The 18,500-nt window shown below is 47.3% G+C and overlaps 1 protein-coding gene and 1 long non-coding RNA gene across 2 annotated transcripts; one reads left to right on the forward strand and one right to left on the reverse strand.

The window, feature by feature from the left end:
* The first annotated feature begins 3,838 nt into the window (after positions 1–3,838).
* Positions 3,839–7,913, forward strand: LOC142464753 (uncharacterized). Its single transcript, XR_012787714.1, has 2 exons — positions 3,839–4,270; positions 5,891–7,913. It is a non-coding gene; the product is annotated as an uncharacterized LOC142464753 (long non-coding RNA).
* On the reverse strand, positions 7,558–18,151 carry LOC142464752 (calcium release-activated calcium channel protein 1). The gene is made up of 2 exons (XM_075568230.1): positions 17,779–18,151; positions 7,558–9,963 (listed from the first exon to the last, which is right to left on the reverse strand). The coding sequence occupies exons 1-2, from the start codon at positions 17,890–17,892 to the stop codon at positions 9,409–9,411; spliced, it is 669 nt and encodes a 222-aa protein (XP_075424345.1). The 5' UTR covers positions 17,893–18,151; the 3' UTR covers positions 7,558–9,408.
* Positions 18,152–18,500: the final 349 nt, after the last annotated feature.

The following is an 18,500-nucleotide window of genomic DNA, read 5'->3' on the forward strand; positions in this document are numbered from 1 at the left end:
AGGCTAGAGCAACAATAGCCTCTGTCCCTATGCTACAGCAACAATAGCCTCTGTCCCTATGCTACAGCAACAATAGCCTCTGTCCCTAGGCTAGAGGAACAATAGCCTCTGTCCCTAGGCTAGAGGAACAATAGCCTCTGTCCCTAGGCTAGAGCAACAATAGCCTCTGTCCCTAGGCTACAGCAACAATAGCCTCTGTCCCTAGGCTAGAGCAACAATAGCCTCTGTCCCTAGGCTAGAGCAACAATAGCCTCTGTCCCTAGGCTAGAGCAACAATAGCCTCTGTCCCTAGGCTAGAGCAACAATAGCCTCTGTCCCTAGGCTAGAGCAACAATAGCCTCTGTCCCTATGCTACAGCAACAATAGCCTCTGTCCCTATGCTACAGCAACAATAGCCTCTGTCCCTAGGCTAGAGGAACAATAGCCTCTGTCCCTAGGCTAGAGCAACAATAGCCTCTGTCCCTAGGCTAGAGCAACAATAGCCTCTGTCCCTAGGCTAGAGCAACAATAGCCTCTGTCCCTAGGCTAGAGCAACATTAGCCTCTGTCCCTAGGCTAGAGGAACAATAGCCTCTGTCCCTAGGCTAGAGGAACAATAGCCTCTGTCCCTAGGCTACAGCAACAATAGCCTCTGTCCCTAGGCTAGAGCAACAATAGCCTCTGTCCCTATGCTAGAGCAACAATAGCCTCTGTCCCTATGCTACAGGAACAATAGCCTCTGTCCCTATGCTAGAGCAACAATAGCCCCTGTCCCTGGGCTAGAGCAACAATAGCCTCTGTCCCTAGGCTAGAGGAACAATAGCCTCTGTCCCTAGGCTAGAGGAACAATAGCCTCTGTCCCTAGGCTAGAGGAACAATAGCCTCTGTCCCTAGGCTAGAGCAACAATAGCCTCTGTCCCTAGGCTAGAGCAACAATAGCCTCTGTCCCTAGGCTAGAGCAACAATAGCCTCTGTCCCTATGCTACAGCAACAATAGCCTCTGTCCCTAGGCTAGAGCAACAATAGCCTCTGTCCCTAGGCTAGAGCAACAATAGCCTCTGTCCCTAGGCTAGAGCAACAATAGCCTCTGTCCCTAGGCTAGAGCAACAATAGCCTCTGTCCCTAGGCTAGAGCAACAATAGCCTCTGTCCCTATGCTACAGCAACAATAGCCTCTGTCCCTATGCTACAGCAACAATAGCCTCTGTCCCTAGGCTAGAGGAACAATAGCCTCTGTCCCTAGGCTAGAGGAACAATAGCCTCTGTCCCTAGGCTACAGCAACAATAGCCTCTGTCCCTAGGCTAGAGGAACAATAGCCTCTGTCCCTAGGCTAGAGGAACAGTAGCCTCTGTCCCTAGGCTAGAGGAACAATAGCCTATCTGCATACAAAGTTATTTTGATAAATGTGAATAACTCACTGTTTTGTTGTCCATAGCAGTCCTGGTTAAAATGGCGTGCCTCCGTCCATAGCAGCCCTGGTTAAAATGGCGTGCCTCCGTCCATAGAATGAGTATAGATAGCCAAAAAAGATGATGGAGCACTGCTTCAAAATGAAAGGGCTGGAGGCTAACTAGTGAAATTTAAAAATGCTTTATTCAAAGATGCATAGTAGCCATCGCTACAAACAGGGTCCTCTAACGCGTTTCGCGCCTGCGTGGCGCTTTGTCAAAGAGCACCACTGTGGATAATACTGGACACATGATACATAAAGCTTGGCCCCCTGCAGACGCACTTACCAGAACTCACTCCTACTGTCTCTGTACGTTCTCCCTAACTACCAATTAGACTGTAAGCTCCTCGGAGCAGGGACTCCTCTTCCTTAATGTTACTTCTATGTCTGAAGCACATATTCTTATGACCTGTTATTTATATTATCTGTTATTTATATGATTACCATGTGTATTACTACTGTGAAGCGCTATGTACATTAATGGTGCTATATAAATAAAGACGTACAATACAATAAGTATTAAAGAAATAAGTCAAAACCAATGTGGCTAAATATATAGGTAGGAGGAAATGGACAAGAAGAGGAAGGCGTTTAGATTCTTTAAGTCAGAAGTCCACCCAATATGTATATGTGAACACTCTGTCTCTGTCTCTGTCTCTGTCTCTCTGTAGGTGGCAAGACTTGCCAGGGAGGATAATCTAATTCTCTTTACTCCTCTTACTCTTGTTGGGGTTGGGTTTGTACATTGAGCATACGACCTTGTCTCAGGCTGTTGACAGAATCCTAGATGTACCCGAATCAGTTTCTATAGGTGGTAGACAGTACGTACAGTGCTTCTTTGTATTTGGGATTACCGTCACTCTCTCGTTTTCCGAGGTCTGACATTTAGACTTCATCCTATTTGAATCGCTGTGAAACCATTTTCTCAGAGTGCTCCAGTGCAGGGGGCTCAACTCCAGTCCTCAAGACCCCCCCCCCCCCCACCAACAGGCCAGGCTTTCAGGATATCCCTGCTTCAGCACAGGTGGCTCAATCAGTCCCAGCTTCCGAACAGGTGACTCAGTCAAAGACTGAGCCTCTGATTGAGCCACCTTTGCTGAAGCAGGGATGCCCTAAAAGCCTGACCTGTTGGGGGGGTGATTGAGGACTGGCGTTGCGCCCCCTGCTCTAGTGAACGGAGCCTGCGTGTGTATAAATAGACCTGGTTATGTTTCCCTTTTGGTCGCAGCGGGTAGAGTTACAATGTCCCTGTAGCAGACCCCAGCGGATAAGGATCTGCGGCCCTTCTCGCTGTGCTGCTCCGGCCCTTCTCACTGTGCTGCTCTGGCCCTTCTCACTGCGCTGCTCCGGCCCTTCTCACTGTGCTGCTCCGGCCCTTCTCACTGTGCTGCTCTGGCCCTTCTCACTGTGCTGCTCCGGCCCTTCTCACTGTGCTGCTCCGGCCCTTCTCACTGCGCTGCTCCGGCCCTTCTCACTGCGCTGCTCCGGCCCTTCTCACTGTGCTGCTCTGGCCCTTCTCACTGCGCTGCTCCGGCCCTTCTCACTGCGCTGCTCCGGCCCTTCTCACTGTGCTGCTCTGGCCCTTCTCACTGTGCTGCTCCGGCCCTTCTCACTGTGCTGCTCCGGCCCTTCTCACTGTGCTGTGAAGGCCCTTCTCACTGTGCTGTGAAGGCCCTTCTCACTGTGCTGTGAAGGCCCTTCTCACTGCGCTGCTCCGGCCCTTCTCACTGCGCTGCTCCGGCCCTTCTCACTGTGCTGTGAAGGCCCTTCTCACTGTGCTGTGAAGGCCCTTCTCACTGTGCTGTGAAGGCCCTTCTCACTGTGCTGTGAAGGCCCTTCTCACTGTGCTGTGAAGGCCCTCCTCACTGTGCTGTGAAGGCCCTTCTCACTGTGCTGTGAAGGCCCCCCCTGGCTTAAATAAATGGGGCTTCAAGCTTCGCTGACAATTCTGCTTCACCGCATTTCATTAAAATCCAGCACAGGATGGTCATCGCTGCATGTGGATATGTGCGTCCCTCATGTCATCGCTGCATGTGGATATGTGCATGTCCCTCGTGTTATGGCTGCATGTGGATATGTGCATGTCCCTCGTGTTATGGCTGCACGTGGATATGTGCATTGCCCTCATGTCATCGCTGCATGTGGATGTGTGCATTGCCCTCATGTTATGGCTGCATGTGGATATGTGCATGGCCCTCATGTCATCGCTGCATGTGGATATGTGCATGTCCCTCGTGTTATGGCTGCATGTGGATATGTGCATGTCCCTCGTGTTATGGCTGCATGTGGATATGTGCATGGCCCTCATGTCATCGCTGCATGTGGATATGTGCATGGCCCTCATGTCATCGCTGCATGTGGATATGTGCATGTCCCTCGTGTTATGGCTGCATGTGTATGTGTGCATGTCCCTCATGTCATGGCTGCATGTGGATGTGTACATTGCCCTCATGTTATGGCCAAGCTTGGTAAGTATAACTATGCATCTCTTTATGCAAATCTCATATTGACAGTCGCTTTTATTCGGGATCATAGAAGCATCTTACTGTCCTATTAACCCCTTCCGCTGCCGGTGAGCCTGAAACCCAATGCTCTGCCGGCTGGTCTAACAGCGAAAGGGTTAAAATATCAGTTTGTGCTCTGTCGTTGTGCGACAGCAAATGAGAATCGCTACGAGGGTTCCTGGAAGGACGGAAAGAAACACGGCCCGGGCAAGTTCCTCTACTTGGATAAAGGGCAGCTGTACGAAGGCGTATGGGTAGAAGATATCCCAAAATGCGGGACGATGGTTGATCATGGACGTGACGAAGCGCCTTCCCCACCTATATATCCCATACCCCAGGTAATGGCATTCTAGATAACTCAACCAATGTTCTAGAGCGGGGGAAGAAGCGCATCAGGAACACAACACGTATACAGCACAGAATAGATCCATGAACCTTTTATAGCATTTTACTAATGGCCAACCCTCGCCCTCAAGTCCAAAGTGCTATCTAAATGGCTTCACCCATCTGAAGATATATGGAGCTTAATCAGGCAGCTGGTGCAAGCAGTATGAAGTATGTGGGTAATGCAGCCTCTGCAGTGACGTCTCAGGGAAAATATTTGTATATTAACATTTAGCATAATGCAAGTCAAGGCACTCTGAAGGTTTTGCAGGCCACATAACATGTATTAAGGCGCAATTCTCTGGCTGCCCAGTTGGAAAAGTTATGAGACATTCATCTGTAAAGGTTTGTCATTCACGCCATCTGTTTTCTCACGTCACACGGATACATCCGCTTTCCCTTGCTGCGGACTTACTCACATGCGGCATTGTTATATTAATCAGTCATGTGTAATGTTTATAAAAGCAGGCCAGATTATTTTGGTATATTGCTATGAAAACAGCTATTTGTCCAGCCTTTCTATACACACAGTACATTAAAAGGCAAGGCTGTTAAAGAATTAGACCAGGGGCTTCTCAACTTGTCCTATGGCCCCTCCCAACAGGTCAGGTTTTAAGGATATCCCAGCTTCAGCACAGGTGGCTCAGAGGCTCTATATTGAGCCACCTGTGCCAAAGCTGGGATATCCTGAAAACCTGACCTGTTGGAGGGGGCACTTGAGGACTGGAGTTGAGCCCCCTGCATTATCTGATTCTTACGGTAGAAGTTAAAGGGATAATCCCTCCTAGGATCAAGGTGAATTAATTCCAGTGACACGATTAAAGAGGACCCCCTTAACTTCAGCTCCGGGGTCCCCCTGCTTCCAGAGATACTTACCTCCGGGGACCCCCTGCTTCCAGAGATACTTACTTCCGGGGACCCCCTGCTTCCAGAGATACTTACCTCCGGGGACCCCCTGCTTCCAGAGATACTTACCTCCGGGGACCCCCTGCTGCCAGAGATACTTACCTCCGAAGACTGTGGCGATATGTCCTGCAGTTTTCAGCTTCCTCGTCACATGGGCCAATAGGAAGCTACACCTGATGACGTCACAGCTTCCTATTGGCCTGGGAGCTCTGGAAAGCAGCCATATAATGAACCCTGGAGTGGGTACCGGCACCCTATTTGGAAGTCTGTATCTCCAGAAGCAGAGACCCCTCCCCCGGAGCTGAAATTAATGGGCTTCAACTCTGGAGACCCCCTGCATCATTCCTGTATTACAAAAATGGAGAGAAAAACCGGCTCGGATTGCCTTTAAGGGATCTCATGTGGGGGAATGATGCCTTTTGTACCCTAATCTGACACCTATAAGTATATTTGTTAAAGTAAGACTGGGGGGAGGGGTGTGATTTCCTGTGTGCGTCACTGTGTGATCAGCGAGCGCTTGTACAGCCAGAGCAACCCCCCCCCCTTATCTTTTCTGGCTCTCGGATAAGGACGGGTGTGATATGGGGGAAAGTATCCCAATTATGTGGGATTGCACCTGTAATGTCCTAAACATCTCTTTAGCGCACTAACCACCTTTATTGGTCTAGGTGAAAGTGGCAGATCCTGTGGGTATTTTACGAGAGGCGCAGGCGGTCTTTCTCAAGGATCAAGAATGAACCAACTGACTACAAAGTAAAAACAAATCCCTCCTAATAATGGCGACGGTCACAGAAGCTTAATATGGTGCAGGTTATCGGCTCTGTGCTTTCCAAAAGTAAAGGGGTCTTCGGAAGAGATACAGACCCAGCAGCAATCAGAGTGATTTCCAATTATGTTGTAATAATATCTTGAGCGATGAATATATAGCATTACTAATAATAATACATAATTATGCAGTAAGGAGCAATCCATGCAATATCCTACTTTAAAAAAAAATCAGTTCTGTATTAGCTAATACTTAATTTTACCAGTCAACTCTTAATGACATTTTTAATATACTGTGATTTCTACAGCAGGCTTTATCCCACCTCCCCAGCAGTGCAAGATCTTTCCAACACTTTTGTACTTGTGATAACTTATTGCCAATATTCCCCGCAGTTTGCAGCTCAAACTGTAACAATAGATAATGTTACTGTGCTAATATAAAGGATACATTGTACCTGCTGAGTTACTGACTGAAAGAGTGATTTGAAACTAAAAGGCGGCCATTTAGTGAACCCTGGGAAACAGGATTATGCCGATTGGTTCTCCCATAAATCGATCAGCAGCTTAGGTAAAGTAATCCAAGGCTGCAAATTAAAACAGCTTTGCAATGCACGGCCTGTATCTTCCCCTGGGGAGAAGACGCATTCACCGCTTTCTTTTAAAGGTGGGGGGAGAAAAAAAATAAAAAAAAGCAGTGAAAGTTATTTCTTTTAATAGCTAAATGTGTTGGACAACAGCCTCTTTCTACTTATGTTAAAAGAAGCTGAACCATTAACTACTCCTGAAGACATTTCTGTCCATACCGTAATGAAAGAAACCGTCCAGGAGGTACGTTACAGATGGTATTACACACCTGAACGCCTTCAGATATATAGAAGCCAATTAATTATACACCTTTTCTGCAGTGAGGGGCAGTATAGCAGCATCAGCCAACGCTAGATATGCCATAAAAATAAAACACATTTGGCAAGTTATTTATGATCATGGAGAAGCAGACAAGAGTTAAATGATCCCATAAAAACGTTTCAAAGAGTCCGGGGTCCGTGGATAAGAGTGAACAGGGAGACTCGAGCCTACTCATGGTATAAAAAAAATGATGCTTGAATAGCCCAATCACACCAGGGTTGGGAAACCGGAAACCATCTCCCCCCCCCATCCATCCATAGGTCACCAAGTGAGACGCCATTCGAATTCCGAATTCGTAGACATCTAGCTCACCAAGTCGTAACTGCTCCCGTCTTATAACCAATAGGTCAATGAAATGTCCAGATTTCCCCTGACCCCCACACCCCTCGTTCAGAGGTAAAGTGGTTGTGTCCAAAGTGGTAAGCGGTGTATTCTAATTTAAGCCATTTATATTCTTATAAAAAGGTGGATTTTCCCTACTGTATTGTGCGCTTCCCTTTTTCTGTACCCCCTACTTTTGTTACAACCGTAATAAAATCTGTAAATATCCAATATCTGTCTAAATATCAGATTCATTTCTCTCAGGACGAGCACCAAAAACCTTAGCTTTTAAAAAGTATATATCAAAGGTTTATTCTGTCTGGATGAACAAACAAGGCCGTAACACACTTTGTATTCTTTATTATTTTAATAACCCTTCTTTACAGCTCACATCAGATTGCATTTTCCTTTAAATATTGCCTGGGCAACTTGATGACATTCTCAAGCAGGGTTTACTTTAAGTCGTTACAGTGCTGAGCCTAGGTGAATAGAAAATATCCTTTGCGTGACAGTAATTCTGCGTATACAGTACAATGTAAGTTCATAGGGAAAGAAATTGCGGGGTAACTCTGAGAAAGATGAGCAGAGACTGACCACACACACTCCGTTCATTTAAAGCCATCTTATTGAATTTCTCTACCAGTAAAGGGCTGCATTGAAATAAACATCGTCCCTTTGACCTCCAACATTTGATTTTTTTATAAGAATTTGTTTTACAAAAAAAATTAAAAAAAAAAAAATTGGATCCATTATCTGGGAAAAGTTCATTACATTGCTTATTTGTTTTCTGGCAGCAACACACACACACACTTTACATCTTAAGCTCTATTTGTTATTTTTTTTAAAGCATAACAGATTTTTAATAAAAACTGTAAAAAAATGTTTATCAAAGTGGGCACCATTAAAACAGGCCCAATATATATTGCATCAGTAAAAACTAGACGACCATACATCTGCCTCATTCTTATACATTCTTCCCAAGGAAGAGTACGGCTGCTTTCTCTCTCCAAGTGCTATGGGACAAATTAATAATAAGATGTTAATTCACGTTTTGATATAGGGCACACATTTTGTAAATACACATGCAAGCATTAACTGCAACAATACCTGGGTATTACTGTGGTGTGGGGGACTTGTAATACAGTGTGTCCAAAAGTACTGAAGGCACATGCAGCAGATACAAAATCAATCAACTCAACGGTAACACGATTAATAAGGTGCTTTCTACAATGGTGACAAAAAAAGCCAGGTACTAAACCGTTCTTGTATGTAAATGTATATACACACACGCGCACACACACACACACACACACACACACACACACACACACACACACACACACACACACGCTATGTTCAGCATTCAAAACAATCCAGTGACTAATGAAAAACGACGGGATTATTTTTGCATGCATTAGAATTATACCTGTTTGTGACCTTGTAACATTGAAGCATGCAAAGCTACATCCTGCCTGCACCTCTGGCAGAGAAGGGGTTAAAAGCAGTAGTCATTATGATTCATCACATAAGCCGTGTTGCAGGACATGGTCATAGTAACACTTCCAACCTTTGGGAATCGGCCTACTTTAGGATTGGTCCCCAACCTTACAGTAATAGGCCTTGCCGAACCCCGATAAAGAACAGGATCGCAACGGGCAAAGGGTTTTTCTGCTAGTCCAGGGGCAGCCAACTCCAGTCATCAAGGACCACCAACAGATCAGGTTTTCAGGACATCCCTGCTTCAGCACAGGGGTTGCAGTCGTTGACTGAGCCCCCTGTGCTGAAGCTGGGATATCTTGAAAACCTGACCTGTTGGCCACCCGTGTACTAGTTGGAGACTGCATTGTTTGGCACCAGAAAAAAAAATAATAATCATGCATGGGCTGGCAAAAAACACAAAAACAAACAAAAACCCGCTGGGCTAAATTCTGCAGTATTTTCTCTACACAATCACTGGCTGACACAGTATATAGAGCTACTATCTTTCGTTATACATTGCAGCATGATCAGAGGGGCTGGGGAAATCCCTAATACGAACTTCTGCCCTGTAATATCTTATAATAAAAGCGCCTTCTTATTCCGAGGAATGACACAGTACTGAAGCCCCGCGACGGTGCGACCGCTCAGCGTTCTGCTATTCAATACAGCAGAAGGCAGAAGCATCCATACCCTTTTCTGCAAGGGATATTAAGATTTAGGCGTAATGGCCCGGGGATTGTACGGGGTCGCCTCTGTGATCCAGCTGATCCTGAAGTTGGGCCAGCTCAGCAAGCTCGTTCAGTTCTTGGAACTGCCGATCTGTTTTGTGGCCAACTAGCGACCTGTAGAAATGAACAGCAAACACAATGAAAATTAATCCAAACGGCACCATGATGGTTGTTGATGCAATGGCTGCGGCTTTTCCTGAGCTAATGGTAGAGTTGCTAGCAGCATCCTTTGGACTGTTCACTGGCAGAAACTTTACCCAACAGAGGAGCACCACCTCTGCCAGGAAAAGCAGCGTTCCAATGACCGTGGAGAAGGCCCAGGCCAGTTCAATGTAACGATGCATCTGCTCGTGCGGAGACTCTTTGACGGAGTTGAGATTGTGGACGTTGCTCACCGCTTCTATGTTGGGGAGAATGCAGGTGCTGATCATAAGTGCAAAGAGGTGGACAGCGACCAGCACCGTGGTACAGGCACTGAAAGCAATCAGGAGGCCGGCTGGGTAATCGTGACCAGCATCTAGCTGAACTTCCACCATGGCCACCTACAAAAAAAGAAAGGACACACTGAGTTCTGGGTGGCAGGGAGTTCTGGGTGGCAGGGAGTTCTGGGTGGCAGGGAGTTCTGGGTGGCAGGGAGAGGGACAAGCGGATGCTGCGCCAACACATTTGCATATTTAAGACAGGTGCGTAACTGACTGTGCCTGTTCATCTTCTACAACAGCCGCCGATCAGCGAGTTCAATTAGAAACTATATTTTGAGCGTGTAAGATTACAGCGGTCCAGCAACTGGATGGCTTTTGCACATGTGTGCGTGTGCGTGGTGGGGTTTAAACAGATCTGTGTACAACTCCTATGCAATGAAAAAACAATAGCCTGCAAAATATGGAATAGCATTCCAGAGGAACAGTACGAGTTCTAGATTACTTTAACGATGGTTCTAGATCAGTAGTTCTCCATCACTGTTCTTGCTGACAATAAGGAATAATAATAGCATAGCTCTGAAACACTTGTGGGGCACAAAGGGACTGGTTTAGTTGGTGGGTTAGAGAAAAAGGAAACCAGTTTCTAAAGAAAATCGCAAGCTCTTTCCTGTTCCAAGAATACGCTGTTTTGTCAGCGTTTGAATGTTACTTAACGCCAAGCTCCACGAGAGAATCACAATTCCTGTTAACCACACGGGCTTCATTAGTTCAACATCCTCCGGTTTCCTGCGATTTATTTTTTCAGTGAACATTACACACATTGAATAAAGAAAGGAAACGTCAAGTGGAAACAATCACTGGGGGGATTGTGTCCAAGGAGTGGGGCGAAACCCTCTCACACGTGTCCAGTGCCGGTTACACTAATAACGGGGAAAGAAAATGAACGCCCAGTGGGGTTCCCACTTCCCACAATTCCCTGCTCTATGGTAAAAGGACAGTCATAATAATAATAATAGTACACCAGAACATGGGTTACAAGACGAGATCCTTTGCGAGTAGATATTAGAGACCGCGGGTCTAGTATATGGATTGCGCTAAATCAGTGTGGCACATACTAGCCATCAACCATTACAGATTCAGCATGAAGCAACTAGAAAGCCCAGGACCTGCTCACACAACCCGAATTAGCGATAACCCAACCATGCCAACATATCGCGAGACTCATTTTCATACACTTGGAGGAAGAGGTGCGCCCACCTTATTACAGCGCTGAAGCAGAAGCTGCCAGCTCTAGTTATTTCAGTGTTTTTAATGCACTGTATGGTGTAGGGGTGGCCAAAAAAAATGTAACAATTAGGAGCCAGACAGACTGTGTTTTGTAATGAAAAAAACAATACGTCTCTCCGCCGCCCCCCCCCCCCCCTCCACCCCCTTTCCCTTTGGAAATAGGAGTTGCCATTTTTAGATTTCCGCCATGTTGGAATGCAAGCCTGATATCCTGGATCTCATTAAATGTGCATCAGCGCAGTCCAGCAGCCTTAAGCCAACTTAAATATACAAGGGGCAGAACAGCTGCAGGGGGGTACGTTTGTGTGGATACCAAACCTACCAGCCTCTAAACAAGGCCAATCCGTTTTGATTCAATAAAACTACACAAAAAATAATTAGCCACACGGCTGCACACTAGCCTTTGATAAAAGGCGCTTTGAGATCATTTTATGTCCCAACTTCCAACACACGAGATTTGTAGAACACAAAAAAATAAGTATAACAATTAGGGAGTCCTCTGCGGATAACAATATGTTGGAAAAGGCAGAGCGCCTTTACCCAGCTAAATAACGCGCTGCACTCCTCCCTATACTTTGCACAGAGGCCTCTCAAAGCTCGGGATTGTGCGCATACATGAATCCGCTATAGATCAGAACAGCCGCCTCAGATAATGACCGACACGTCCCCTCCACTGCGCACACCAGATTGATACCGCAAGTCCATGTATATTAGAAGTGAATCTGCAATGTAGTGCCCCAAAGATCCCAGCCGAGCCACACAGCGAAGGAAGGACAGTAAACGCAATGAGAATATATATTTTTTAGTCCGATTTTGTGAGTAACACCCGTATACCGGTGATCGCTGTGCATCTGGACCAGACTGGTGAAGCCCCGATACGGAGCAGGACGACAGATGAGGTCAGTCAACAGCAGCAGCTCTAGATCCAGGAATGCATCAGCAAACAAATATCACAGCCTTCATAGGTGTCAGCACCAGTAATAGGAGGGCTTTTAAAAAGGTACTCACGGACCCATGGTGCTAGGAGTAGCAGGTATGTTCAGATCAGCGTGCGTCCCGTAAAGAAGTATCCGTAGAAATGAACGAAGGTAGCAAGGAGCACAGCAAAAATGAGAGAACTGGAGGCAGGAACAAAAACTAAAAAAAAAATATATGAATTTATTGCAACATGGCGCCGGTACAAAAACTGAAGAAAACCTGGCGTGTTTCCTGCCGTAGCTGGCGCTTTGATACTGTAAGTCACATGGTCTTACAGTGTCTCCTGCCACACACAAACCATGCAGGACAGGAATTGCCTCCTCGCACGGTTACTCCTGCAAGCATCATCCGGCATTATTGCTACAAAATAGCAAAACTAGAATTTGCAGAATTATAACCGTAACATTGTTTCGTACGCCGCAGCAAATGTATGATCAGTAAGGCTACGCTTATTGTACTTGCTACAGCGACATCGCGCAGCGCCGTACCAAGTACATGCAGTCCGTCGCGGGTGCCCATAGTGGGCGCTTCCACAACGGCGCTGCAGAGCAACAGAGCAATCGCCGGTAGTCAAAGAATTTGTATTTTTTTCCAGCGATCGCCGCGTGACGTCAGCAGTTCAGCCAATGAGGGCGAACCGCTCACGGCCACGCATCTGCCACGGTCCCCCCGTTGCACTCTGGTCTCCTGCACACGCTATTGCGACGGCTGACGTCAAACGGTCACGTTGTCCTTAGTATAAGCGTAGCCTTAGGCTACGGGTATAGTAGGCACGCGCGACAGATGCGGTTCGCGCGCCTGTACGAGAAGCGATCCATGGCCTGTAGGATTCCTGCGACGGGGAGGCGTAGCACGTGACGCCACGTGAAAGGTTCGCCCTCAGTGGCTGAACCACACGCGTGATACGGCCACCGCGTGACAAAAATCGTCCACGCCGTCACACACAATGGCCTGCCGCATTGAGGTACGGCATTTTTACTAGCAATGGTTAATCGCCACGTAACGAGCGCGCAGCATTTTCCAGTAAAATCCCTTCCCGAATGTGCGGGATATGCGAGTATTCTGCATGTGCAACAAGTCTGAACCTTTCCACTGTGGCTGCATCCATAGCCGCGCCCTAAGGCCAAAGTGGAAAGGTTCGGTCTTGTTGCACATACAGAATACTCTCATATCCTGCACATTCAGGAAGGGATTTTACTGGAAAACGCTGCGCGCTCGTCATGTGGCGATTAACCATTGCTAGTAATGTGGTGCTTTTATGAAGGGAGTGCACCCCACCCCCCGCCAACATGTCAGGTTGAGGATATCCCAGCTCAGCAGGCTCAATCTAAGACTGAGCCTCCCCTTCAGCCACCTGTGCTGAAGCTGTGATATCCTGAAAACCTGACTTGTTGGTGGGGGGCGGGTATTGAGGACTAGCACCCCTTGAGGTTAAGCTCCTCGACGTAGACAGCTGTACGCCATATAAAAAGGACCATACATTAACCACTTTATTTGAAGATTAAGTGCCGAGTGCGGGGTAATAAGAAGTACTAAATAGAAGGACACAAGTTTAAAAAAATAAAACTGTAACAAGTGGTTTGCATTTTATTTTTACCTGCTTTATGGTACGTCAAAAAAACAAAAAGTGTCACCTCAGGGGCACTTAAAACATGCACCGTACGTCACTGGCCGCCGCTTGGGTTTTTAGGGGCTGCGCACGATCGGCGCTCCGAACGCATAGCACACGGAAGGCGCCCGACAAAAAGGTTATATCATGTGAGTGCTCAAAAGAGCCAGAGGATCCGTGGATATAGATAGAGATATATATATATATATATCTCTATCTATGTGACACGACCCTCTGGCACTGAAAGTGTTAAAAGATTTCTTCCTTTATTTTTAAATCTGGTGTTTTCAGGAGGACCTTAGCGGTTTTAATATTAACTCTTCGGGAGGTCAGAGCCCAGCGCATACTCAAGGTTATCCCGGCAACCTCAGGACGCTAGAGATAAACAGAAGGGTTTCTAAATTCATAGGCTTCTGGGTGAGATTGCTTCAGTATTGTTAGTGAAGGGTGTCCTGTTTAATTCAAATGTGGGTTAGGTTTCTTGGAACCCCCCCCTGTCCCCCCCCACACAAAAAAAGCATGCAGATCCACAGACCTTAAGGCACACGGGGCTTCCAGATGCACCGAGCAGATAAAACATTGTGGGCATCTCAGACAGGAAGAGGTTACAGGGCACTGGGGTTGTGAATATCCTTAACTCTGAAGGAAATACGGAAGTCTGCTCAAGATAAGTGCAGGTTTGTCCAATACTGTCAAGTGTTCAATTTCTCAATAATTGGAGTAATTCCTAAGAGGTGCCAATCTCTTTGGTGCCGAATTTCCTAAACATACTGCAATCATGTACAAAACACTACACAAAAAGCTTAGTTTTATGCATGAAGGTTACAATCTTTTCCTAAACCAGTTACAAATTGACAGACATTACAACTACTTTATTAAAATAAATATGCAGATGTAGTTGCATATCCCAACAGTAGCACAGCGGCTGGAGAAACAAGATTTTGTTTTCTGGTGAAGTCTTGCAATGAAAGGCGCGAGTTAAAATTCGCTGTGGAAACGTCCTAATCTATTAATACTTACGTTTCATAATCCCAAAATATGCAGAGGCTTAACAGCAAGACCTAGATCTAGGACAGAGCCACACACCAGGGGGAAAAATACAGGCGGCGAGGAAAGAACACAATGTAAAAAATGTCGATTAAAAACAGAATCTAAAGCTATTGCAAGGAAATTAGGGCAGAACATTAAAATCGTAATATGACCCTGGAAAATGAGGTCGACATACATACATGATTTGTTTTTTTCCGATGGATTAAAAACAGATGAGATTAAATACATAAAATAATCTCTTTGGCGGGGGGTAGCACATGAACACGGGTACCTTAAGAATCTGGGATAAAGCGCAACATGGATTTATAGAGCCCCTATTAATTCTAAGGCCCTACTTAAAGATCAGACAGCCTCCTGCGTGGTGGATTTATTAAATCATCTTCGGTACTAAGAAGGTGCGCATGAAAGGCTGAGGTGAGAAGGCAGAAGGGTAAATGTTCACACAAAATTGAGAGTTCTGAAGCGGAGTAGGTAATGTGCCTGGTCCAAAGACCCACTGGGTTGGTTGTTAGAGGGCAGTGACCTTTCATTCAATACATCACTGCGTCACACACCTTCTTGGCTGACTCAGTGCTGGGAGGAGGATTAGGCGCACGACCAGCACAAGGATACAGGTTATTTCTGCAGCCACAGTGCCTCTTCAGAGAAGTGAATTCAATGGAGGTCCAAAACAGACTTCTGGTGTCTGCCGAGCGGATTTGGTGGAAGTACCTGCAGCCTCTTACCGTATTAGTACTACCGGGCTCTCCTGTGGTGTCCGGGAGCCTGTAGCCGACACTAGTTTTGTTTTTGCCGCGGCTGGAACTAAAGGATTCTGAACCTATCAATTATCATCTGATGGTGAGGATGAGGACTTGCCAATTCAATGGGTATTTCTAAAGTCGGTACGTCCCGGGGGCAGTAGTTGACATTTGATGCGGTAGCGAGTGCCAATACTTGAAAATGAGAGGTAACTCAATGTATTACTTCCTGGTAAAACGTTTTTGAAATACCATTTGTTTATTTTATTTTTTTAACGGTTTTTAGAATTTAAGGCACACTAGCTTTTTAGGCGTACATGAGGAAGTTGTGACTCACCAAACCTTACAAAGTAGTTAAAAAGACGATACAGTATATAGATATATATTTTAATCTATGTCCAATCAACCACTGAAAATGTAATTTAAACTTTTTTTTGCTTTATGCAAATCTTTGCTAATCAAAACACCACATAGGTTTTAATAGAATAATTCTCACTTTAATGAGGCCGTCCCAGAATGTGTTTGAGCTCAAAGCAACAATTTGTATGCATGTTAACTTCTATACCGGCAGCATTTAACCCAGCTCTTTACACGTCCAATGACTTCCTTTGCGTATGCCTAAACTCGAAATCAGGGAGGCCAAGTCAGAGGTTGGCAAACAGTGGCCCGTTAAAATAATATACATATATATATATATACACACACACATATATATACACACACACACTTTCCTATTGACTTTGGCAAGGGAGGTTGTGAGGGTTAACACTAACGGCCATTGTACAATAACTTAACACCCCTCCTCCCCCTGTAGTTTTCCTATTATTTTGCTACTTTGACCCAAGGAACTAAACAATGATACTTTCTTGCCATTCGTACAACACCAGTACCGGGAAATTAAAAATGGCCACGCCGTTGACAAAGCCAATAAATTAGGGGATCACTATGACAAGCAACAGTTCCCCCACCCCTGGGGGCCAATGGTGAATATATCACTAATTGGGGGACTCTAGTGAATAAGTAAAAACTGTTATATTGGGACTTAATAATAACCCGGGGAGTGGGGATGGGAAATGCGACCCTGAATGACATACAGGCAGTCCTCGGTTATCCAACGGAATCCGTTCTGGAAGTAGCGTTGGACAGTGAGTCCCATGCTAATCAGTGGCGGTGAGCGTTGGATAACGCATTCCAGCGTCGAAAAACAGCCCTTAGGGTTGCATTGTAAAAGCGTTGGATATGCCATTTGTTGTAAAGTGAAACGTTGGATAACGAGGACTACCTGTACAATGTATGTTACACTATAGACAGGAAGCAAAAAAGGGACGCATTGCCAGTGCCGATTTGCATGCTATTACCCGGTATCCCTGGCGGCCGTGGAAGCATTGTATGCCAAGAGATAAGGGGGTTGCAGACCTGCCCCAGACATGTGAATGTGCTCGCAAATTAGATTCTCATTTGCGGTACACTGTTACAATATAACATTTACACCCAACATACAATGATACATGTTTTCTATATCATGATATAAATATAGGCACACAATGAGGTAGAATATAAAATTAAAAGATATACAAAAAACATTGTCTGTTGTAATAAAACAATTCTATAAATCACAAACTAGAATTCCACGTCTCTATGTAGAACCAACTCTATCATCAACAGGAGGGGGGTCTCTATCATCAACAGGGGGTTGGGGGGGCTCTATCATCAACAGGAGGGGGGGCTCTATCATCAACAGGGGGGGGGTGGGGAATCAGGATAAAGGCACCAAACCTGCATATCAGACAACGAACCTCCCGGGAGAATAGAAAGAGTATGAAAGGCAGGGGGGTCCCAAATGGGCAGGGCACCCCCAATGGGCAGGGCAGGTGTCCCCCAATGGGCAGGGCAGGTGTCCCCCAATGGGCAGGGCAGTTGTCCCCCAATGGGCAGGGCAGGTGTCCCCCAATGGGCAGGGCAGGTGTCCCCCAATGGGCAGGGCAGGTGTCCCCCAATGGGCAGGGCAGGTGTCCCCCAATGGGCAGGGCAGGTGTCCCCCAATGGGCAGGGCAGGTGTCCCCCAATGGGCAGGGCAGGTGTCCCCCAATGGGCAGGGCAGGGGTCCCCCAATGGGCAGGGCAGGGGTCCCCCAATGGGCAGGGTCCGATAAAAGCCCCATACGAACATATCAGACAACGAACCTCCCGGGAGAATAGAAAGTGTATGAAAGGCAGGGGGGTCCCCCGAATATGGAGGAGGAGGGGAGGGGGAGGCACGGCCCTAACTCACCATGGCGAAGCCGGAGAGCAGCGCGGAGGTCCGGCTGGAGGCTTTGAGCTTAGCCCGGCTCAGGTAGAGCTTCCTCCAGGACAGCGCCTGCATCGAGTGCTCGTTCAGACTCATGAGCTCCACGTAGCTCGCGCTAATCCGGCCCGGATACGTGACCCTCCCCCCCACTCCTCCCCCGGGCGGGGCGGACTCTCCGTGACACGCTGCGGGCCGCGACCATGTGCCCACCGCGTCTCACCCTCCTGGGTCCCGGCCGGTAAGGGCGGACACTCCCCCCTTTCTCCTCAGGTTACCGGGGGGTGAGAGCAACAAGAAGGCCGCGTGCAGGAGCGCCCCAAACCCGCCCTTTCCCACAATGCCGAGCGGCAAACAGTCACCACCTGCTACTTCCGCCAACCAGCACGCCGCATCCCTCCCCCCGCTTCCGCCAACCAGCACGCCGCCTCCCTCCCCCCGCTTCCGCCAACCAATACGCGCATCCGCCAACCAATACGCGCATCCGCCAACCAGCACGCGCTTCCGCCAGCCAGCACGCCGCATCCCTCCCCCCGCTTCCGCCAACCAGCACGCCGCATCCCTCCCCCCGCTTCCGCCAACCAGCACGCTACATCCCTCCCCCCGCTTCCGGCAACCAGCACGCTGCATCCCTCCCCCCGCTTCCGCCAACCAGCACGCTGCATCCCACCCCCCCGCTTCCGCCAACCAGCACGCTGCATCCCACC

Source organism: Ascaphus truei, chromosome 13, assembly GCF_040206685.1.
Source record: "Ascaphus truei isolate aAscTru1 chromosome 13, aAscTru1.hap1, whole genome shotgun sequence".
Classification (NCBI taxonomy): Eukaryota; Metazoa; Chordata; class Amphibia; order Anura; family Ascaphidae; genus Ascaphus; species Ascaphus truei.

Bases quoted from the DNA above. Each gene is read 5' to 3' on its own strand.
- LOC142464752 (XM_075568230.1), bottom strand. From the start codon at position 17,892: ATGAGTCTGAACGAGCACTCGATGCAGGCGCTGTCCTGGAGGAAGCTC. The intron at 9,964-17,778 runs GTGAGTTAGGGC...CTTTTTTTGTAG, and splicing joins TGCTCTCCGGCTTCGCCATG to GTGGCCATGGTGGAAGTTCA.